The 24,276-nt window shown below is 42.0% G+C and overlaps 3 protein-coding genes across 4 annotated transcripts; 1 reads left to right on the top strand and 2 right to left on the bottom strand.

The window, feature by feature from the left end:
• Positions 1 to 239: 239 nt before the first annotated feature.
• LOC6606008 (E3 ubiquitin-protein ligase RFWD3) lies at positions 240 to 3,231 on the top strand. Its single transcript, XM_002030783.2, has 2 exons — positions 240 to 1,735; positions 1,797 to 3,231. Exons 1-2 carry the CDS (start codon positions 490 to 492, stop codon positions 2,354 to 2,356), a joined length of 1,806 nt encoding a protein of 601 aa, XP_002030819.1. The 5' UTR covers positions 240 to 489; the 3' UTR covers positions 2,357 to 3,231.
• LOC6606007 (neurotactin) lies at positions 3,106 to 13,928 on the bottom strand. Of its 2 annotated transcripts, none has more exons than XM_002030782.2 (3): positions 13,468 to 13,928; positions 5,586 to 6,238; positions 3,106 to 5,522 (listed from the first exon to the last, which is right to left on the bottom strand). In XM_002030782.2, exons 2-3 carry the CDS (start codon positions 6,193 to 6,195, stop codon positions 3,592 to 3,594), a joined length of 2,541 nt encoding a protein of 846 aa, XP_002030818.1. In that variant the 5' UTR covers positions 6,196 to 6,238; positions 13,468 to 13,928; the 3' UTR covers positions 3,106 to 3,591. The 2 variants fall into 2 exon arrangements, with proteins under 2 accessions (XP_002030818.1, XP_032573927.1); XM_032718036.1 differs by lacking the exon at positions 13,468 to 13,928 and adding an exon at positions 6,309 to 6,431.
• A 10,044-nt stretch (positions 13,929 to 23,972) lies between these two features.
• Positions 23,973 to 24,276, bottom strand: LOC116801244. Its single transcript, XM_032719500.1, has 2 exons — positions 24,190 to 24,276; positions 23,973 to 24,119 (listed from the first exon to the last, which is right to left on the bottom strand). Exons 1-2 carry the CDS (start codon positions 24,212 to 24,214, stop codon positions 24,046 to 24,048), a joined length of 99 nt encoding a protein of 32 aa, XP_032575391.1. The 5' UTR covers positions 24,215 to 24,276; the 3' UTR covers positions 23,973 to 24,045.

Below are 24,276 nucleotides of genomic sequence, written 5' to 3'. Positions count from 1 at the left end.
AATAATGAGATGTGAAAATTTATTTGAGAGCATTTATTATTATGTTAAACAATTCAATAATTGAATTTTCCGCACACAAACTCAACTTTTATGTAGATTCCTTTTTTTATATGATTGATATACGAAAAAAATGTGTTCAAACTAATATGTTGTTTGCACTAACAAATTTTGTTTAAATATATTTATTTTCAAGTAGTACTCGATAGTTTCACTCAGTTGTTCCATCACTACAGCAACTCGATCTTGACCATCCCTAGCTTGAAATTTAGCGTCCTATTGCATGCAAGTCGAAATAGATAAAAAAAAAATAACAGAACATTCATGTTTTCCAAGAGAAAAACTTGATTGTGGCCATATAGAAGTAAAACGGACAGCGACGGTGTCGCAGAAGTCGAGAGCGCCGTGGATCCGGAAATATACTCATCGGACAGCACGGAATCCGAACATTCTGCTGCGAGAAGGCGGAATTCAGACATTCTGTTGCAAGGAATGGATCCGGAAGCTTATGACGATGAGACCTCTACAAATGATAGCTCTACAGATGATGAGGCAATCCTCAATCCAGTTGAAGGTCATCAGCCGGCGGTTGAGATTGATGTACAACGTGACGAGCCTGGTGAGAACGCGGAGCCCGAGCAACCGACAGTTCCGCCTCTAATTCTAGTAGATCCTCCGCATATGCCCAGTCCCCCGAGAAATTCCCGCCGCAACCAAGGTGAAGAGCAGGAGGTGATCTCATTGGAAACGCCATCACCGCCCAAGAAACGTAAACGTATCTCCGCTGCTGCTGATAAAAGCCTTAAAGAGTCGCCCGAGGGCAAACCGATAGTTGCAGATGACGAGGACGATGGCCTGACCTGTCCCATTTGTCTTGATTCCTGGGAGATGAGTGGAGAGCATCGACTGGTCTCGCTGCGATGTGGTCACCTCTTTGGAGAAAGTTGCATTCGGCGATGGTTAAACGAAAGTCAACGCCAATCTTCTGTAAAGGTGTGCCCGCAGTGCAAGACGAAGGCCACATTTAGAGATATCCGTCATCTGTATGCGAAGCGCATTCAGATGCTGGACACGGATATTAAGGAGCAGTTGGAGGCGGAGCGGCGGCGTACCCATACTCTAACAACAGAGCTGGCTACCGCGAAGCTGGCTCACACGCTAGCCAACGAGAAGCTGATTCTGCTGCAGAAGGACTACGCACGGCTTAAGGAGATGGTGAGGGCAGGTGGTGGGCGTGGAGCCTTCGGAGGCGATGCATCCGGCCAGAAGAGCATTCAACAATTGCCTACATACCGATTGTACATGGAGAAGAACTTCGAGATAACTCGAGAACCCGGGTGCCGTGTATTGCTCTATTCCGCCAAGCACTCCATGCTGGTGGCATCGCAAAAGAGTGCCCAAAACCTGTTTCCCGGCTACGGCGTACGCTTCATTGATCCGCCTACCTTCAAGCCCCTGCACTTCCTGCACACCTCGGCACTTCTAATCCGGGACATTGCATTTAGCGACTCACAGAACTTGCTCACTGTGGCAAGTCGAGAACAAAAGATCAAGATATTCGACATTAGAACACGGCTTTGCTCGTCTATGTTTACCGCTCATGATAAGATGCTGTGGTCCTGCGCCCTGGATCGCAACGAGCGGGAACACTTTCTATACGGCGGAGATCTGCGAGGTGGAGTTTATATCTACGATTTGCGTTTTCCCGAGAACATTCTCTGCGAGTTCCAAGCCGAAGGTGAGTGCCATGAATGTGCAAACGTTAATTCCCGCTTAAATCATATACTTATTCCCTACAGTGAACCTAAGTCCTGTGATACACATAGCTCCTGTGCAACCAAATAAGATTTTTACTAGCGGTGGCTTCCTGGTCTGCCAACTGACGGCCCTTACATTCTACGAGTACGCTGCGGCCAGTGATACGGCTGTGCCCACTCGGCTAAATGTGGAGGGACCCTTTCTGTCCATGCAATACGATGCCGTGCAGGACACGGTGCTCATATCGGCCCGATCCAATCCGAATTACCCCCAGTCTCGCTTCATACTTGGTCGAATGGACAAGATTGACGGAACGCCGGTGCTGAAGGTCAAGGCCACCATATATGGATCGAAGGCCACACCGGTTATGACGCGACCGACCCAACTGGGCGTCGAGGATAATACCTTAGTGGTTGGCTATCTCCAGGACAATAAGCAGCTGATGATGCATGATGTGCGGCGGGAGGAGCGAGTGCAAACAATGCCGGTCAACGAGGTGGTCTACGACATCTGCCCGGTGGCTACCCAGGCCGGATCCTATTTGGCCGCCCTCACCGACAATAAGTGTCGAGTTTACAAAGTGAACAGTTCCATGCGATGATATATGTATGTCTGCATTAGTTTTCCGTGAAAATACCAAAAAAAATTTCTTTTAGCTAATTAATTTCTGTGAAATATGTGACTACTGATATAAACGAGCTTTTAAGCTAAGTTATTAGTTATAAATTTTTCATTATTTCCGTTTATTAAACATTTGTCAACCTTAAGGTTCGCGTACAAGATTAATCTGAACATAATTCTATATATATTCTTGTTTTTGATTCTTGATTTCAAATTTTGACTGCTCAAAGTCTGTTGTGGATAAGTCTTGTATAAAACAATAGAAAATGTTGGTTCGATTAATAATATACATATAAAGCTATACAAAAATGTGTTATCCATACAATATCCGATTTATATATGTAAATGCGTAATTATAGATACTCCTAAATGAAATGTGGAAATGAACGAATGTTTAAATAGATGTGTAAATTCATTCCTGACAGTCTCGAAATGTTTGCAACACTTCAAACTTTCGGAAAAGTCCTTCGATCCTAAACTTGCAACGAGTCTGGCATTTCCAAGCCCAAGTAAATGTTTATGAATTCGGTTTGATTCTCTCGAGTCTTGAGTTTTGTAAAATTCTATCAAAAAATGTTCGTCGTTGGTCGTTTTGCGGGTTTTTTGTTTTTTTGGTAAATCAAAAACCTCTGTGGCATTTACTCCTATAAAGTTGTATATGGTTTGTAGTATAGTATATAGATTAGTGTGTTGGATAGTTGAAAGACGCAGATCTATACTTTTTAAGTATAATTTTGTATATTTTGTGATGTTTTATTTGTGTTTTTGCTGTTTGTGTCTGTGTGTTTTTGTGTTCGTTAATGTTAAGATTAGAGAATACGTACTCGTATGAATAAACGTATGGAGTCAGCATAACTTAAGACTTTCAACTTAAACTGTACGAGAACTAAATATCCGTTACACATATATTTATATATATATAAACATTAGATTAACTTATGCTAAACTAAACACGAAACGAAGTCGGGAAGTATTAAGCTTTGATTAGGTACTCGGTTCGTATTAAATTTAAAGAAATCGAATATTACTTTAAAATCCAATACCTAAAGTATTTTAAATTTTCGAAATTTCAATCGTACGATTTCTGCAAGATAACTTTAAGTTTAATAGAAACCGAAGGCGCAACCAAGCTGAATGAGATAATCGATCCCAGGCGGATCAAGACAGGTGCGAAAGTTTAGAAGCGAGGGCCTATCTTTTGGGATTTTGGTTTGCTTAATCGACGCGCGCATACCGCGGCACAATATCCTTGCTGATCCAGTAGTTGCAGGGCAAGTAGTCCTCTTCGGGCTGCGCATCCTGGCCAACATTAATGACCCGGCGGTTCTGGACAAACGACTGCACCGTGCCATGGGAGACATAGTAGTAGAATAGCTGCTGCATGGCCGAAACGAAGCGGCGCTGCTCTACGGTGTGCGGCTCATAGCGGCCGAGAATGGCCTGGACATCGGCGTCCACCGTGGCCAGCTGATCGGGTCCCTCGCCTTGGGTGACGACATAGAACGGCACACTGGGCTGCTGTCTCGCATTCGTCAGCAGCGGGCAAACGCTGCGAATGTCCGAAATGATGGAAACCAGCGACGCATAGCTGCTGGCATTGTACTTCTCGATAACCTCATCGGTAAGGCCCAATGCTCCAATCTGAGAGTTTTCCAGGTAGGCACGCACCTCCTCTCGCGTCCAGTTCGCATGCAATTCGCGCAGTTTCTCGGTGTGCGCCTCGTGCGCAGTGGCGCCCATAACCAGCACCGGCTTGTCGTTGGCCTGTTCGCGCTTCCAGGTATCCGAAGGATGTTCAAAGACCACATCTCCATCGAGAACCAACCATTCGTGACGGCTACCGCTGGCATTCGCCTCCTGCGCCTGCGGCAGTTCCACGGGGAAGTGCAGCCAGGTGTCGGGAGTTGCAGCCCAAAGTCGCTCGCTGGATGCTTCACGCAGGCACTGGATATCAGCACACTCGAGGGTGGCCATCAGCTGCTCGTTTTGTTTACCAGACTCGCTCAACGGTTTACCAGGCAGAATTGCTGATCCAGATGATGCCCAGGCCCTGGTGTACAGACCCTTCACCTTTTGTGAGTTAACTAGAAGAGTCACCAATGTGGCTCCGGCCCGATGACCCAGCAGGGTGACGGATTGCGGGTCGCCGCCAAAATGCACAATGTTCAACTTGATCCAGTTCAGCACGGCGATGATATCGGTGAGCGCATAGTTGCCCGAAGTTGGCGGATGTGCCTCCTTGGTCAGAGCGTCGAGGGCTAGGAAGCCGAAGACACCCAAACGGAAATTGGGACGCACAAAGATCACATCGTGCGATCGAGAATAGCGAGCCGATGGACGGAGAATACCTGGCGAAGGACCAGCCAAAGATTCTGCTCCGATCAGAACGACCACAGGCAAGGGGTTATTGTACCGCACATGGGGAGTAACCACGTCAAGGTATAGACAATCCTCGTCGCCAACGGTGGTGCCGTTGCCCAATCGCTGCGTACACACCACACTGCTGTTATGGGTTTGCAGTGTATCATTCCAGCACATATTGATGTCATCAATCAGTTCAGCCGGCTTCCATCTCAGTCTGTCTACGGGTGGCTTCGCATATGGAATGCCACGGAAGGCAAAGGCTCCATCTTCCTTAACGCCCTCCACGGGTCCGCATCCCGTCACTGCCATTATGTAGCGTCCTTCCCGCAGCGGCGGCGAGGTCAAAGTCTCGTGGGTTAGTACGTAACCAATCACGCCCAACAGGAGCACAAATAGCAGGATGCCAAACACAATCAGGGCATCGTCCACACTGCACTTGTAGCCACGCAGACGGGTTAGCAAGGAGACGGGTCGGTTTTGCTCCTCCTCCTCGGCGGCCAGTTTTTCCTCCGCCGCCAGCTTCTCGTCCTTAAGCTCGCCCTTCAGCTCCTCGGTACCGTTGGTCTTGACGGGAGCCCGATCCACTGTGTCTTGATCTTTAAGTGAATCATCGAGGGTCTCCATCGAGGCCAGACCGGCCTTGCCCAATCCCAGCTCCACATCATCGTTGCTCTTCTTTTTCGGTATTATATTGGCGATTGGCAGCTTGATGGCGTTCAAAAGTCCTCGCTTTGGTGGTGCATCGGAGGCATCTTCAGCGGGCGTAGCTTCAGCTGTGGCTTCTGCAAAAGTGGAAGCGAATTTTTTAGAGTTTGATTTAGAAAATGTATTTTTATTTAACTTACCAGACTTGGCATCCGCGTCACCGTTGACCAGCTGCTTCTTTTCCTTTTCGGCGGATGGCTTGCGGGCAAAGAAGCTGCGCAGGCGTTCTCCCAGTCCTGGGCGAGATTTCTGTTCGTCCTTGCCGGAACCGGTAGCGGCATCTCCATTGGCTTCCTTATCCTTATCCTCTTCCTTCTCCTTTTCGAGCAGCTCGCCCTCGGCACCATCACCATCTGCCTTCGGCTTGTTCTTCATGAAGAAACCGGGCAGTTTGAGACCTCCGATCGGGATCTTTTTGGGCTTGACCTCGCGCTCCTCCTTGCTTATCTTTTTGTCATCGGCGCTGTCTGGCTTTGTGCCATTCTCGGCGGGAATATCGATAATCTCTTCTCCATTGCCTGATTTGGATTTCGCTAATTCAGCATCGTCGATTTTTTTCTCGGCCACTGGTGAGGATTTCTTGCCGACATTTGGAGATGCTGGCTTGGAGGTCTGTGGACTGGGTGTCTTCTCCTTGGCATCCTCTTTTTTGTCCAACATTTTGTCCGTTTCCTTGGGCTCCTCTAGCGCCTCTTGCTGGGCGGCTGTCGTCTCAGTGGGCGGGGTTTCCTTCTCCTCGAGTTCGCCCATATTGTCGATGAATCAAGATCGTTTAGAGAACTCTGCGAGAATTCTGTAAAAGTCAAGAAAAGTATGTGGTTAGTTTATGTTCTAGATTGAATGTCCTCTCCAGGATAATATACCTTGACTTAGTTGAGCAAAAAAAAAATAACTAAGTTACACTTTGGTTCTGGTTGCGAGTGACTTTTTAGGGATCTGCGATCTAGGATCTATCACGATCGATGGCTGAAATGCTTCTAGCTGCCGATTCCAGCTGCACAGGATTTTTATACGATTCCAGCAGAAATTCCTAACCCAAAGGACAAGCAGCTGATCCTGGCAAATGACAACGCCGGCTGCTCGCTCTCCTTTGTCCTTGCACAATTGCTTGAGGGTTTCCCTCGCACTCTCCCTTTCTCTACCTGAATCCTCTAGCTTTGAATCCTACCTGGAAAATGTTGTCCCACTCAGGTAGACCGCGGAAAATTCGCTCGTATTTCCCTCAACATATCCTGGCAACATGGCACTCTTTTCGGGGCGGGAAGACCGCAAATTTATTAAGCGAGCAGATCCAGCTGCGTACCCATCCGTTTTTGATACGATCCCCGTACCAGATTCCTTCCTTCTTACACTTTTCTTGAGCGTCCTAACATTTCCCTGTTTGGTGGTACGTGCGCCTGGTCGCTTTTCACGCGTCCCACGTTCTCGGAAAAACGCTCTTAATTAGCGAAAAACTATGAAAGCAACGTGGAAAGATCCAAGGACATTTGACATGTCCTTTTGCATCATTATGCTAAAAACGCCGCTCGCAGCGGGGTTGCAGTAGCTAATCACGTCCAGACTAATTGACCGCACCAGAAAGTGCGAGAAGTCATGAGAATTTTCCTTTTCAAAAACATCTTCCTGACTTTTTTAATGAGCCGCACATTAGATTGACATTAGCCAAAAGAGACGAAAAAATCGTGATAATTTAAAAAACATTTGGGTTTCTAGAGGGAAAGAGTTTAAGTTTCTTCTAAATGTATAATAAAAAGTATTATAATTAATATGATTGTCCGATTCCAAAATTGGAAAACCATAGACCATCTCATCATTTGCTTGTAATTAAAGATGAACTATATTTTTTAGAGACCCTAAACATGATTGACTTGCCTCGCTTATCACTCCAAGTAAAATGGGTTCAACTATTAATCTCATTTTTGTCCAGCTGACCCACTGAATGTACATAGCTCCATGTCATCCTCTATTACTGCACTGTCGTCTGTCTGCCCATTCAACTGATTCCCCATTATTTCCCCATTGGTGGTCCATTACTCGCACGCATTGAGGGAAAACCAAAGCGCAAAGAGACGAACTAAAAGATATGGCAAAGGAAAAACGATGCCAAGTCGCGACCTCTGTCATGTAAATCAACCGAAATTCCATTAAAATGTGAACTTAAAGTTCAAATTGCGTTGCGTGCCATAATCTTGCAACATTATCAGTTCATTCGTTCGATTTGGTCAACTGGAAGAGTGACACCGCCGAGGGAAGCACAAAATGAAAATGTGGAAAATCGAAAGCAACTCGACAATGTTGCGTATCGAAAGTGAAAAGAGAGTGTCACACACACATGGGGTTCTAAAGAGTGGGGCTACAAACAATGCGACGCGCATTACAATCCAATTGAATCGGATTTCAAAGTATTACCACGACTGGCGGAAAAGGGCGGAGATAAGTTGTCTGGCCAAAGTGTGGAAAAGTCATGGGGCCAGAGGCATATAAGCCTCCTTGTTGTTCTTGCCGCTGTCCATGGGCTATAACTATGTACTCGTACTATTCCTCCGCTCAACAGAAGCAGGTCAAAGTAATTACAGTTCACTGGAACTGGAGTATCTGGAGGCACTATCTCCAATGCGCATCTTTATAGCTCGCACTGAAAATCTTGACACGTCGATAAATCGTAGGGTTTGAATTGAGATCATTCTGGTAACAAATAATTAAATCTTTGTCTTACTTTTCATTACATTTCTTTATGATCAGAGCAATAAAAAATTAGTAGTTTAGTTTTGAAGTGAAATTTCTTTCACTGCACTTTCGACGCCTTATCAATTAAAACCAAGATTTAAATGTTAAAAACTCCACTTTTATTCATTCTATCATATGGCAGACACATTTCTCATAGCGATCATTGTTAATTAGCTGAGAAATGTCTGCGGAAATGTCTATTCTTTGGCCAAGGGGGGTCAAGCAAACAAAGTTGACGCACCCAAAACGCAATGAAACGCGCTAAAAAGGGAAAATTGTTCCATGTCGCCAAGTCACGCAGTCCAACATATTTTCCGACCCATTCCATGATTCTTTGGGCCGCATATATGAGCGGTCTGTAATTGGTTTTGGCTCGTAAATTAAATCAAATTCGAAACTTGCGTTTGACATGCCATTCGACTTCCTTCTCATAGCCAACACCCCCCCTCCCCCCGCCGTTTCCTTTTTATTATCCCTTAATTTTATTCTGTTCTCTGGCTTTTAGTTCTGCACATGGAAATTGCCGTTAAAACATTAACAATTGACCACAACATGTTGGGGGATATGCCAGCCAAGTGAGGCACTGCACAGTGGAGCAAGATCATTAGAAAACTTTTATATAATATAATAGTATATTAGTCCCTTTAGCTGATTAAACAATTGCAGATGGATAGTTCAATATATATCGTATATTTGATTAAAAAATCCTTAAACTTATGAAACGCATTTAAGAACATCATTTTCTGATTTGAATATTATATGATATATATAAATATTATGCTTGCACTCAAGTCTTTCATTTTTTCCACCACCGTTCTTAAAATCCTACTAGATTATCCTGCCGCATGAGCAACCAAAAAGTTGGCCCAACTAACCACCAAAAACCCTCGTAGATATCCCAGCTTAAGCGCAACAAATAAATTCTGGTGAAATATCTCGTATCTCGGAACACGTCAAGAAACACTTTGAAATGCATAAAAACGCAATTGCTCTAGGCCATTTATTTTGCCCGAGGGAGTGAAAAGCAGGGAATACAGAGTACTAAGTTGCAGTTGGGGGAGATAACCCCATGACGGGAGTGGAAAAGCGACAACTGGCATAAAGTTTCGGGCACAAACTGCCGCTAAAGACGCAACCTGTGTCCATGTTGCTCAGTCTTTTTTTTTTTAATATTTATACATGGTACTTTTAGTATACAAGGGTTTTTTTTATTTAGTTTTTTATTTATGTTATGAAAACTTATGTGATGGTGTGCAAAAAGTTGGCTATGCTATGCTATTTTTCGGCTTTAGTTTTTACCAAGCAAAACTTTTTTGTTTCGATATTGTGATCATTTCGATTTGTATCCCGTTTATATATTTATATACCAACAATCTTTGCTTAACTGGATTGCTCGATATCAAATAGTCGCAACACTGAACTACATATAGCTTTTTACAGTTTTTTTTTTTTGTATTCGCCCATCTAACTGCAGCGAAGCATGAAACGAAAACAGTGCGAAGGAAATGACAGAAGGAGGGTGATGAATAAAGGGGAAAGAGGCATGGAGAGGGGGAAAACAGTAGTTGGGGGAGGAGTGTGGGAGGGTTAACCGATCTGCGTCCTGTTATTATTATTTATTACGTTTCCTGCTGGCTTCCTACCTCTCCCCCTCTCTTTCGCACAACATTGGCTTTGACTTGCGGCCGGAAAAAATGCTGCCTCCTACCGCCAGATGGCGTCTTAGCCATTTATCGTGTGCGTGTGAACGGGCAGTAAAGAGTGCGAGCGGGATGACAGAAGGTGGATAACAAAAAAAAAAAATGAAAAAGGACATTCTATTTTGACATGCACTTTCAGTGTTTTGTGTGCGGGTGCTGTTTATGCTCAATTAAACAGCATATTCCAACAATTTCAAAACACTCCATAGCCCGGACATTCAGATCTACTGATAAGAAACGCTTAAGCTTGTTTATAATTATATGTGCGAGGAAATTTGTCTAGACAGTCAAAACAATAAATAAACTCAACAGCAATGCAGTTTGTAGTAGGATACACGTGAAAAAACGTAACATTATTCGGTTTTAATACACATTTGTAATAACATGATACTTGATAAATACCACAGACATTTGTAACTATAAGGACTCTAAGCCCCTGAATCTCCTTCGTTTTTCAGTGCACTGATTTCCCTACTTGGAGCACCTGCAATCAGCGTTTTAGATTCAATAACCTCAGGCATAATAATCTTTCAATTTGCGCCTCCAATTTCCACGTCGGAAAAGAGGCAGACATCGAGGGAAATCGCAAACTTCTAACGAAGTCAATTTGTCATCCGGACGCCATGCTAATGGACTTCTGGTGGGGATTGGGTCTCCTCCTCCTCCTGCTTACAACATGCCCTCTGGTCATTTTAAAATTAACTTTAAATATTCTGATCTAACGATTTATCATGCCGTGTTGTGGATTTTTGTTCAAGTTGCTTAATTTCATGGCAATTTATTGAAGTTGGCCAAGTGGGAGAATGGAAAATGATGAGCCACATATTCGCCAGGCAATCCAAAGCAGGGTGATTAATGATTAGAGCTGACACGTGTTCAAAGAACAATGCGGAAGGGGTCGGAAAGATGAAGGGGGAGTGAAGTTCACTGGAGCATGAGAAACCCTTAGAAAAAATATAGAGTAAATAGGTAAGATGGCAAGCAACATCGCACGTTGCAACAAATGTTGAAAACCTTTAAAAATATACAAACTAGTTTGATAAGAACTACTTGAGGACATACTATAATAATTCATAAGAAATATAAGACTGAATTTATTTCCAGTACAAAAGGGGCAGAAACCGCAAGACTCAAAGGTTTATGCACGTGCGATGCGGATTCACAGTCGTCTCCCCTCATTTTATTTTGATGGATAATAATCTCCTGGGGCAGGTAGAGAGCGGAAATTGGTGAAGGGGCACAGAGTCCCACAAACCTCAAAGGATCGGCGGAAGGCGCCTGGTTCCAGGACAAGGGGATTGGCACAAAATGGAAAAAAAATGGAATAAATGGAGTTTGGAGTGGGAAGAGCAAACATAATCGGAACGAGATTTCCACTTCAAACAGGCCATTTTTATGAATTTGTAATTACTCTCGAGGGGCAAACAACTCTTGAAGATACGGATAGGATAGCGCTGAGTTGCGTTGGTTTGTTCAATGTTTGTTCATACCCCGTACTCTTGGGTTTGATGAGCTACACTTTATGCATATCTTATATTTCAAGAATATTTGTTGGAGAATGTTATAACATTAACTGAGTGCATTAAACCACAAAATTCCTTGTGCATTTAACCAGTATTGTCTGCAGTTAGTTCTTTTTTAAAGGAAGTACTGGGTATCTGTTAAGTCTGTTAATATGGTGACACTGCTTTCCTCACAACTCATGGCTGTCCTTCCACTATATCATTCTATTTTATTGCACAATATTTTCTAGCACGACGTTGCCTTTTTCAGGCAGATAGATAAGCGAAGATTTCCTCCGCGATAAGAACCCTGAGAATTCCTTGAATTCCTTGAACCCGACTCCTTGCAGGGCCATTGGAATTGTCAACAACAAATATTTATGATTTGCGCTGGGGTTTCGTGTAACCCTCATTAGTCAATTGTCAGCAGCTCTTGAGGGGATTCGAGTTTTGGGATCGTATCGCAGCACTTGACTCTCAAGTTCTTATTGCTGATGGACTTACAATTTCCTAAATGAAAACTCCATTTTTGTTTAAACTGTTTGACCATGAACTCCAGTTGTAAATAGCCAAGTTGTTTATCATTGAGAGCGAGTAAAAGTGTTGAAAATCGTGCTTGGTATTCTTGTAGCATTTGCCTTGTTGTGTTTTTTCTTAATTGCTGTTTACTTTTCGAGAGGAAAGCAGACAACTTACATAGGAACAACAATTTAAAATTGAATTGTAAAGACGAAAACTTTTGATTACACACATTTTGGGGTAAATTGGGAAAATGATACTGAGGCACACACATCAACATCATCATGGCTGTCGGCTCTTGTCTTTTGAAAACTTGGCAAAACAATGAGGGAAGTTGGAGCGAAAAGTCAGGCAGTGGGGGGGAGTTGCCTCCATAAATCTCTTTCGAATGCAAATGTTGCGTCAGCGTGGCATCTTCACGTTTTCCTACCCCATTTTGTGTGCCTCTGTTTGGCTTTGTTGATGCTTTCCTCACTTTTTAGTTGCCCGATTCCCCGGAAGTCTTTTTTTTTTCTTTTTCTGGAGCGAATCGAATAGCAGCAGCTGCCAACTCGAACTTTCTCTGAAGATCCCGGGAATTCGTGATCATTTCCATGCGCCTATTAATTCATCATTGAATTATTGCCCTTTTTCCCGGTATCCCTTCAACAATTTCCTTTGCATTTGTTTACGGAATGACTATTTGGGGATTTATTCAAGCCGGCGTCTGACGGCGTCTGATACGAAAGGGTCGCGCTATTTTTGGGGCAACTCCATCCAGAAAACTCTGTATGTTGATGGATTGAAATATCTGAGGATTAGCACACATTATGTTTATGAAATGTTCAAAAGGATTTGTCAGGGCCGTGATTTATGTCAAATGGTTATGTTTTTCATACGGCGCAGCGACACAAGCCATTAGAAAGGATGGAAAATGGGATTTATGGATGGAAAGAGCTGTCTGATCATTGACACGAGCCATTAGACCTCAAGACGCGTAAGATGATGATGATGATGACGATGTGTGGGTGTGCTTCGTTACGGAGGGATTATATCAATGAAACGTGAAGCCCCATTAATCTTATTAAGAGCTTGGAATGAAATGTTTTTCGAGACGCCATTTAAATTGTTTTGGTAAGATGCTTCCTCGGTAATTATGGATTGTGCGGGATTAGAAATTAATTTAGAGCCGTCAAGAGCGGACACCGACATATTTCAATAGGTTTTAAATTAAAACCTTATAACTTTTATCTTCCACTTTTCACAAATATTTAATAATTATAACTCCGAAATTGTTAGCTTTCAATTGCTTAATAAACTGAAGTGGGCCACAAAACCCCGTCTGATAGTTATGTCCTTTTTGGGCAAAATCTTTAAATTTTTTATAAAACTAATCAAATTTATTCAATTTTAATATTTCAAGTTCGAAGTGTAACAGCAGCTTTAATAAAATAAGCTTGTTAAATTAATTATCTTGTTAAATTATTATTGTTGGCACATAGATTTGACTTCATTTAGAATTCGTTGATTTGTTTTCAACTGCTCTTCTTCTTCTTCAAATCCCCTAGGACCTTCGCACGAATTTGTATTCTTACCTTTTTCGATTCTCGCAAACTCTGTGTAAAATGTGTGTTGCTTTTTTCGAACTTGTTGAAATGCGGCAATTGGGAATAATCCTTTGGTCCTTGAAAACAGCGGGTGTCGTAAATGAACCCGACGTCCTTCCTGCAGGACACTTATGTGTGTATAACAAACGCACAGATTTTTTGATTTGTTGCGGTTTTTTCTTTTCTCCGCTCCTTCGGCACAGAGCAAAACAAAATGCACAAGAATAGTTGCTGTGTTTTTGTTAGATGTGTGTAAATATATTTCTTGCACTTAATACGATATACGTTGCACAATAGGAATATAAAAATTTATTACTTCTTTGCGCCGAATTTGATTTTGTTTTCTTTTGGTCGCGTCTGTGCGGCGAGAGTGTGTGTGTGTGTGCGATGCGAAAACAAGCACAACCGGAGCGAAGGCAAACGCGTGCGACTTCCAAAACAGAACAAAACTGACTGACGCCGTTTCGATTTAATGCAATTCATGCGGCTTCGAAACGGTTAACAGAGCCTTAACAGCAACTGTTAATGTTAATTTTCTTGGATTTGCTTTTATTCGGAGAACTGGAAGTGGAACGTGTTTTCGGAGAGAACATGTTTGCCTCTTGAAATGAAACATAATTTAAGATGTAACTTGTAAGTTTCTAATTGTGAAGAAATTATGTGAAGCAACAGTGACTAGGATTGGAAACACCTACACAAATACTTATTGTAACATTTTATAAGAAATTTACTTAAACTTATTATACATGATCATAGTTTATGTTTATGATTTAGTTCGAACTGTACCACTGTGCACTGGAACTGGAAGCAGCCGGCTTTGTAAATTTATAAATCATAGGGGTGGCTGGAAAGCAGCAGTAAAAGTAGCGGCTTTGTTTTCCTGTACAGTAAGTGCAAAATGTTCGATGGTGATTTTATGAAAAAGGTATTGTAGTTTTGGTAAAGCGTTTATTGTTCGTGAAACAAGACACCTCAGATATTGTTATAAATTGTTGAAGTCAATACCCGAAACCCAAAGAAGAGGTGTTACGTAGTATATAGCTCTTTATAAATTTGAAACTAAAAGTTATTCTAAATTAGTTGTACATGCTTTATATACAAGAAGGTAAGGATCTCCCTATATTTTAGTGTTATTAATTTTTCTTGAAAAAAAAGCTGGCAAGGGGAAGGGAAAGAAGTTTGCTGATATGGCACTTTTGTTTGAGTAAAGGTTTTGATTTCGGTTTTTGAAACTCGTTTTCAAATGCTCATCAACTGGCAAGTGTTGAAGCGCAGTTTATGCCGATGGGAACATCTGGCATATGTAGGGAAATTCCAAGTCCTGATGCGTCATTACAGCACAAACCCTTACCGTTGGCTACCACCACCCAACACCCCTTTTCGCATAGGGTTTCATATCCCTACCCCTGAGAAAATTCACTTATTTGGTAAGGAGGACAAAATATAATGATTCTTTCAGTCAACTTTTGCGCAATGAAAACTATAAGGAAGATTTTAATGAGTTAATTTTGAGCGATACACAAATCAACAGAATGATTCATCCACAAGTTTTTTTTTATAGGGTATACCCCCAGTATTACTATCTTGTTCTCTATTTTATAAAAATGCAACACTTATGATTTATGAGTAATCAACTAATGTAAGAGATATGTCTTCAGACAATTAGGCTATCCATTTAACTAAAGTGCTTGGTAAACATTTCTCTACATGATATACCTGTATGTACATAGTTTAATATTTATATTGAACTTGTGCAGGTTGAATGATTAGAACAGAAGCCATGACGACACGTGCTAGGAAAGTATTAGAAGTCGATTCTCCTGCCCCTGCAAAGGATTACCCCCTGAATTCCTACCCACATGTCAACAACTTTCACGCCCCGAACTATGAGGGTTCCCTATTTCATTGTGGAGCCACTGAAGCATTTCATTAGACATGATGTTAGACGACATCTGCCACCGAAAAAAAGGAATAAATATGTTGGGAAACTACTAAATAAAAGTGAAGGTAGGCTCGAGTTACGTATTTGAGTTTGACGCATGCCCGTCACGTCAGAGGGAAGGATCAAAATGATCGCATCGGATCATTATCATGATCGCAAATGGTAACGAGGAAACCCGCAAAATGTGGGACGCCCAAGGAAGGAAGTGGAGTAGTGAACACATGTTCCTGTGTTCTTGTGTGGGTTGCTCTTCGGATGGAATAATTAACAAGTTTAATTTAAATTTGAACCGGAAACGTGTGGAAGCCGAAAACGAAGACTTCAAGAAATTCGAGGGAGTTCTGTTCTCTGCACCACTAACCCCACGATATGTAATTCAATCAAGCAATGATTCGGTTTCAATATGCCAAGCAAAACCTCGAAAAGCCGCTTAATGTTTGAGCTCAATTATATGGCTTTTTGTTTTTGGGGTGCGGAGCTTGTGCCCCGCCCACTTTCCAGCCCATAAACGCCTCAAAGTCGACTACAAATAGCGAACAAGGAAGTTGCACATAAAATGCGTCTAGTTTTAGCTCCGTTGCAAATTATGTTCGGACATAAAAAAGCGAAACTTTCGTGTATTACCCACTACTCAACCACTGAACCACCACCCACTTGGTCTGAGCGCAACCACAAAAGTTTCTCTTTTGTTTACCCAAACGAGGGGCGAGGCCGGTGCTCCAGGCACTGGGATGCGGGACAACAGGCGCAGCAAGTGTTAAGGTGGTGTTGTGGCGCCCCTTAATGGAATCAGTCCCCCGAACTCGACTCGCCTGCCCAGATAAAACATGAAACGCTTTTAAGTGTTCCTCGCAACTGAGGTTAAACACCTCAAAGGCAACTCGGTGCGTCTGGCAAAGAGCCGAGTTGAGTGGGTGGGGATTTCGCTGGTTCGGGGGAACCCCCCTGGCAACTATGTACGCCAAACTCTGTGGACGTGGGCTGATCAAATTAACTCGAAGGTGGGGATCAAGAACCGAATTGTGATTAAACTTCGGAAAGGAAAGGAAAGGATTCAAGGTGAAGAAGACAATTAGCGTTCCCTTAACACTTTACAATTTAAATTGCTAATAATTTGAAATATTAAGAAGTAAAAACAGCGTAGAAATGTTAACTTTAACTTGGAAATTCAGTGTTAACTAAGGCTCAAACTGTAACAGTTTACCCAAGCCAATTTCAACTCTCTCAAAACGAAATTTCCCTGGGGACTTTTCTTTGCTCTAGAAACAGTAACTTGTACACTTTAAACTTCACCATTTTCCCCCCACTCAAACAATCAATTAAGCAACCAATTCGCCCTAAGACGACCAAACTCTCCAAGGGTCAATGTGTCCCATTCAGACCATTGATACTTTCGAGCTGCTGTAACAATATGAATCTCACAACCACACAAGAGCAAGATGAAATGGATGGGTGTGCATACAATGGATGGCAACCGAAATGCACAAATAGGCATTGAAAATGAAAACAGAGTCTTTAGTAATCTTCAGTGACACAATAAAAACACGACAAAAAGTATTCAAAAGGGAAAATGAGCCACAAACAGATACAGCCAGTGTGCGTGAGTCAAGTAAGTGGAAATAATCGCAGACAATAGAAGAAACTGGGGGACTCCACTCGCACTGCATCCGCGTCTTCAGCCTCGGCTGCAGCTATGTACTTCTCAGTTACTTCAGCTGGCATCCGAAGTGCAAAGTCATATTGACAATCGCCGGTCGCTCGAGCTGCAGAGTGCATAAAGTCAGCCCTGCAGATACAGATACAGAGTCGTTGCACTTTTTAAAGTGTCGCTCGCACTCCAGCCTGAAAAAACACCCAATAAGAAGTTGACTGAGACTTTCGTCTTCATTTGAAAGCCAGAGTCGGATTAACACTTAGAACTGTCGGAGTTACAGTGGGACAATTATGGAAATTAATTAGCACTATGTCACCTTTCCACCTTTCATTCTATTTGATTTAAAAACAATTAAAAAATTAAGATAAAATCTTATTATTTTGTGTTTTGAATTTAAAGTATTTTAAATTTATTATTTAAATTTTTTTCTTGATGATATCCCCATTCCAACCACTGTGCAAAATTACGAAGAGCCTGACATTTACATGCTTGCATGCTCCTGACTGAAGACAGAAGCTCCAAGTCCAGGGGATGAGCAGATGCCTCTCGTAAAGAACCGGGTGCAGGGATCAAGCTCATGCCCCGCGTGGGCGATGTCTGTGCGTGATTGGAACTGCGACCGGTATGGGATATGGAGGCTTCTGTGCTGGGCCCCTGGCCAAGCTCTATTAATATCCGACTTCCTACAATTTGGTGAATGCGTAAATTGTATGTGAAAGGAAAGCTGACTTTAATGCGTCATAATTGATTCACAATGCGGATGGCAAGGCGATGGCTTGATTTGATTAACGCAGAATCTAGAATGTAGCTCACGGATACATGCTCCCATCTATGTATGTAGCTATACACACCGCCACACACCCACACCCACTGCAATTGCAGCTTGACTTACTGCCAAATTATTGATTTTCGCGGCATCTGCAGTGAGTTCATGTCGCCAGTAAATGTGTATCTTTGTGGGCGGTTGACTTTGCCATCGCTTTGGTGGAAGCCCTTCAAAGTACTTTTTGCCTTATTTTTCCATCACAATTATCCGCTTAAAATGCCAAAGCGGGCCAAAGCAGCAATGGGCAAAGTATCTTTAAGATGCAATTCAGTTTCGGGGGGGAAACTCGAGCCGGTTCGACATAATTGAGCGCTGTCGCCGCGGACCCTCGAAAATAAATTTTCAATTAAACGCCCATCAATGATCCGACAGTTAGCTCGTACGCAATTGGTTTATCTCACAGATACGAAGATGCTGCGGCGCTCTAATGAAGATGATGCAGCGCATTTTGTAGGCTGCACGAGTCGAAATTAAGACAAAAGTCAAGCCAGTCGCAGCCAGATGGACAAATGACCAGGAGATGGGAGAAGTATCTGACTGATTCCTCGACAGCTGCCACGAATCGAAAGGAGAAACTATAAAAATGAGGAAAAATAAGAGCGCGTGCCAATGAACTCTGTGGTCAAAAGGAAAAGAAACCGAGTCAGATACATTTTATAACTGACCGATGCTTGGTGATTGCACCGCCAAAGATACTTATGTTACCAAATGCTATATTGTCTATACCTCTAATTTCCAGTAAGTGTCTCTTGAAAAAGCACAGAGAAAAATGCAATTTCTATTTCGACAGTTTCCTGCAGTTTCTCAATTTCTTGGGTATCGAGGGAAAATCGATTCTTGATTCGACAGCTGTCGCTGGAAATTGATCTGCTGCTGCAAAGTATCTCATGGATTCACATTTGCATCGCACTTTGAGTAGTGGGGAATGAACCCAAGCCGAGTCATTCATTTGATTGCCAACTCATATTTCCAAGACGAGGGGATAAGCCCGGTTCCTTTTTTTATCATTTTTTCTTGGTTGGTGGTCCTTGCGAGTGTTTAATTAAAGTTCTTCTCGCTGCGTGGGTGGCTGTTTTTTCTTCTCGGATTTTTACTTGTATTCTGATATTTATTTTGCGCTGAAATCATTTCCTTTCTGGACTTTGAGAATCCAGCTTCCATTTGAATTTTCATTTCGGATGTGCGGCAAGTTCGAGGGGAAAAGCGACCGTTGTGAGCGCATTTAAATGTTCATTTTGTTTGGTTACACGTGCACAAAAAATCAAGCAAGTAATACGACAGAGCTTAGAGTGCCATGGTAGTCGAATACACGATACCCTGCTTTCACTTAATCATCTTGTTTAGCAGTTCAGCTTTCTGTAGGGCAAATTATAATAACACTTCATCCCAAAATTCATGTTCTTATATGGTTAGATCCCAAGATCATTGGGAACTCTGTGTGTAACTTACATTTAGCCAAACCCAATATGCTCTTAAATCGAATGGGTATAGAAATAATAACAACTGAGGCCGACAAAGCTCCAAGAATATAGTGTTGAATGTCATTAGCGCTCTGTCGCCCATGGGCACTCTGCCCTGAGTTGGGGGAGTGAAATCCATTTAAGTCGAGAAATAAAACCAAACAAAGCGTGGTCATGGGGAGCAGTAGATGGCAGAAGGGCGGGTGGGGGCCATACACATCCGTAAGTGGCCAAGTTGATGACCGGAAACGGCAACAGTTATACATGTGAAGAAACAAACACCTGAGGCTCGGCGAAGGAAACGTAGAACGACGGTGGAAAACCGGAAAAAAGCTGGAAGGCTGGAGGGTTAGGCCAGAAAGGTGGTACGTTTTCCAGCTCTTGGCGGAATTGATTGTCCACCCACACCGTGTCTCACAATTGACGCAGCTGGGCACAGCTGCACTTTTCAAGCTGCCTCTCAAGTTCAGGGCGAAAAATTGGCAATTCAAGCGCAAAGCTGTCAACTGTGAAAGGAAAAGACGATGGAGATACCACTGATTCCAGATGGTTTCGCTGGAACGAGCATACACATGTATTTCAAAGGGTTTGGTATGATGTATCTTATAATAATGTATCTTATTTTAGGATTTATAAATGAAAACACTGATAAAATATAAAGCTATCTCCTAGCATTATAATTCAAATATAGAACTTATGTTATAAGAACCTTTATTACGTTTGTTAATATTATACAACAATTTGTGAATATCGTAAAATAGTAAGATGAATTGAAAATCCTACGAATTACAAATTTGTTTCCCGTGTAAACGGAGCATTTTAGCAAATATCTTTTAGTTTCGTTGCAAATCGCTGCAGATGCGGCGTTTAAAAATAGCCAACGTGTCACCAGCCAAGCAGTGAGTGCAGCAAAAGGGCATGAATAACTGAGTGCAACTGCATCAATGCGGCAATGAGGCAGATCCGAATGCAACTGACAGGTCGGAAAAACTGATAATATAGAGAGCTTGGATACCCTAATGTCATATCTAATGCCTTTCATATTAGAATTTCCATCTTTCCAGTCAAGTTAAACCATATTATATGAAAAATCCACATAATAAAACTTGATTTATAGAAAATAACATAATGGTAGTTATTTTAAATGCATGCACTCTTTTATTATCTGATCGCATACCCCTTAATATACTGTCCATACATTGCTGATTCAGCTGGAGTCGCTTTCCATTTGCAGGTCGTGAATTTTCCGCGGCTCCTCCGCGGATTGCGATGCGCTTTGATTAACGTTTTGGGGCAATGGATTCATTCCAGACTTGATGTGTCGATGTTGCCAATGCCTGGTGACAATTGCAGCGGAGTGCGGGGTGGGGGGGCACTCCACAGAGGGGGAGGATCTGCCACAAAGGTGCGAGAAGAGGTGGGCGGACTGGGAGGGACGTTTGTCGTGTGCGTGATGCGCATGAGCGAAGCGTCATTGCGCCTTAAATGGGAGCAGCACAACTCGAAAACTTGCAACACGGCTTGCCATGCTGCACTGCTGCACAGAGAGAAATCAGTTGATGATTTCAACAATATAATTTTATTTTTTATTGCAACATATCCAGTGACTAGGCATAAATGTGTATGATTTTTGGTAGTTACTGAGATAATATGTATATGTTTTTTATGCGATAAAGAGGGAATACAATATTGTGCGCTGTGTATTGGCCATAAAATTGAGAAGGAGGAGTATTCGAGCTGCAAGGAAAGGAATGGCGGAGGGAAGGGGGTCAACTTTGATCGCACGGAGTAGTGGGCTTGCGATTTTAGACATTTCTCATTGTGCTCATTGGCAGTTGTCTGTGCAGCGATGCGTTTATTAAAGTCGGGGGTGCTCCATGGAATATGAAGAGGAAGGTGGCTGGAGGGGATTGGGGTCTTCCCTTTATCCTCCATACATGTTACCTCCACCTCCGCTAACTTCATCCCTTTCCCCCGCCTTTCGCATTTTGCTGCCAAACTGAAATTGGCATTGCCATTTTTGGTAGCTCTTTTGGGGTCGCCCCTCTTTCGACATTGACAGACCCATAATTCTTGAAAGGGGCCACCACCGTTACTCTACCCTCTACCCTCCCCTTCCCCCCTCGGAAACGTTTCCTTTTGTGAATTATTGAAATTGCGCAGTTTTTGCGATTGATCTCCCTGACTGAGCTGAGCTGCAGTTGCAATCGGCCTGCTTCGCTTCTGTTTTGTTTTGCTGCCATTGCCGGGAGTCCGGGATTCAGGGTCAGATTCGATGTCAGTCGTTGCCAATCAATCAATCAGAGAAATAGCCAAGTTATCGCAGGAGTACCAGTGTTTTCCATTTTTTCTTCTACAACTGTTGGGAAAGCCAAACGAAAGACTTTATAGGACCACGACAGATCGAGCCAAGGGATATTTATGACAGCGACTGACACTAGCAGTCACGACAAAGAGTATCTTTTCCAACAGAGATACATCTTCAAAAAAAGGTTGGAAATAGGTAAAAAATTTAAAACTATCATATGCATTTTGAGGCTGCTCTTACAAAAATATGACTAAGCTTTTTAACTACTTTCCTATAAGTATTCGGAAAATTAATCAAATGCTTAAAATAGATTATAGTTTAGATAGATTACAGACAACAGATTCAAACTCATTCATTTATATCAAAAAAGAGTACTGAATAATCCATCTTGTATCTTGTACAATTGAACTCTAAGCTAGATGGCTTTCGTTTTTTTTTTATAAGAACAAAACAGGTAGAACCTGTATCTATATTTATTATATCTATCTATAATTATCAGAAATAATGAAAATACCTCAGTCGAGCTCTTGCTCAAAACAACGCGTCAGTGGACATTCCGTCCCAAGTGGCACGATCTGGATCGAGTTTCACTAGCCCACATAAGCCCATATCCACATCCCTATACAGTGGCACCCAAATGCATTCAAATTCCTGGCCAGAACACAGCTTCGATCGCAAGTCAATGCCAAATTAAGCAAATAAACAAGCCAGGGGACAGAATTCGCGCTGACTAAAAATAACACATCCACGGAATGGTAATTGTGTTTCCTTGCAGTTTCACCCCTCGCAGAAACTGAAATTCCATGGGGAATTCGATGGAATTATAATGAAAACAGAAAATGGGACACCGCGGTCACACTTGCGTGCGGATGAAAAGAAATCAAAGCCAGAAGAACAGAATATGTGGGGGAAATCAGAATCACAACGAACCCAAGGCTCCAGAGAAAGATCCCACAGAAATCTGGGAATAAAACACGAAATAAAATGACACTCAATGCTCTTCACTTCACAAAAAAAAAAGAAGAAATCCAAAGGGGTGATGATGAAGAGGGAAGCGGGGCCATAAAATGGCCAATTATGACAAATTTCGATGTGAATGCGCTGGTAATGCTCGAAAAGCATTTCAAACCGTTTCCACTCCAGAACCTCTCAACGTCATCATTAGCACCCGTAAAACCTCCACCGGCATTTAAAGCTCTAAAACCAAAAAAAAACCAATTCCAATTACGAAATTCCCTCAAGATGTTTGACCTGGAAATTTGGGATACCCTTGAAAAAAGTTACTACTTTGTTTCAGTTGCTTGAGTGCTAAAAACAAAAAGAAACAAAGGAATGTTAGTAGCTTTTATTACACTCTGTTTCCGGTAGTCATAATTTAATATCATTTTTATATTATTTAATAAGAACTGCGTGCTTAGATAAGTTTTATAATAATATAAGCTAATTACCAAAAATATAAGTAGTTAAATTATTTCAATTATAATTCCTATACATCTTCAATGAAACAATATAGCTATAATATAACTATATTAGATTGACTTCAAACCTCCTAGAGCCCATTTCAAAATACTTGCTTTCTTCTAACACAATCTACTAGCGAAAATTATAGTCTCTAAAATAGGGAAGACAATCTGAAAGTTCGCTGAAAAGGAGAAGTCAATCCTCTACCAAGCATTTAGCCTAGATTCGTTTCAATTTTTGCAAAGTTCAGATTGTGGGTCAAGTAATTTCCAAGTCTTCCGCCTTCTCCACCTCCACGGCTTATTTTCCTTTTCTTCCCCCTTTTTTTTTTGGAGCTCCTCCAACCGATCGGCAATTATCCCGCAAACGATTTTCACGACTTTTCCTGATCTTCTTGCAAGTCGCCTGCCATCTATCTCTATCTCCTTCCTTCTCCTTCTGTGGAACAAATTTATTTTACCTCAAAAATAACCATTAACAATTTTTCTTTACTAATCTTTGCATCTACTGGCCGGGCCAATAACTCCCCCTCACACCCCCTGTTCAACGAGCGCAGAAATCCGATCAGAGAAAGAGCAAAAAGAGTTTTCCATTACGAAAAATTGCTTTAGGAAAATGGTTGGCAATGTATAAAAATGTCAAAGATCGCATCGTTCGAATTAATGATGGGGAGCGTGGAGAAAGAGAATGGTGCACTGAAAACAAAGGGGAACAGTTTGAGAAATTGAAAATTTCTTTGAAAAAATACATCTCGATTTCCCCTCAAACATTCCCCTAAGTTTGGATATGTACTCTTAGTTTGAAGCAATAAAAACTTTTTTGGTTAAGAGAAACAAGTTTTGTTATTTTCTCAATGCCAGGATGTATTCTCGAATAAAATCATATTTTATTTTTTTAATCATATTTAACATCATTTTAGCCATGTTGCACCCAACCAGAACAACCTCCTGGACAAGAAGGCGGAGCCGCAGCGGCGAGCAGAGCAATTGCTATATGAAATCAAAAATCATATTATAGATTACTTAAATCAAGTTACTTAGATCAAGTCTAAAAACTCACCTATAAAAGTTCCAATGTGAGCCATGTTGATTTAGCCTCTAGATTTGCTTAAGAAATATATTGACTTTGCTTAAAAACGAGGTTTTT

The sequence above is a fragment of the Drosophila sechellia genome, chromosome 3L, assembly GCF_004382195.2.
Source record: "Drosophila sechellia strain sech25 chromosome 3L, ASM438219v1, whole genome shotgun sequence".
Classification (NCBI taxonomy): Eukaryota; Metazoa; Arthropoda; class Insecta; order Diptera; family Drosophilidae; genus Drosophila; species Drosophila sechellia.
This window is presented reverse-complemented; position numbering and strand designations above follow the sequence as displayed.

Bases quoted from the DNA above. Each gene is read 5' to 3' on its own strand.
- LOC6606008 (XM_002030783.2), top strand. From the start codon at position 490: ATGGATCCGGAAGCTTATGACGATGAGACCTCTACAAATGATAGCTCT. The intron at 1,736-1,796 runs GTGAGTGCCATG...TATTCCCTACAG, and splicing joins CTGCGAGTTCCAAGCCGAAG to TGAACCTAAGTCCTGTGATA.
- LOC116801244 (XM_032719500.1), bottom strand. From the start codon at position 24,214: ATGGCTCACATTGGAACTTTTATAG. The intron at 24,120-24,189 runs GTGAGTTTTTAG...GATTTCATATAG, and splicing joins TCACATTGGAACTTTTATAG to CAATTGCTCTGCTCGCCGCT.
- LOC6606007 (XM_002030782.2), bottom strand. From the start codon at position 6,195: ATGGGCGAACTCGAGGAGAAGGAAACCCCGCCCACTGAGACGACAGCC. The intron at 5,523-5,585 runs GTAAGTTAAATA...CCACTTTTGCAG, and splicing joins TGACGCGGATGCCAAGTCTG to AAGCCACAGCTGAAGCTACG.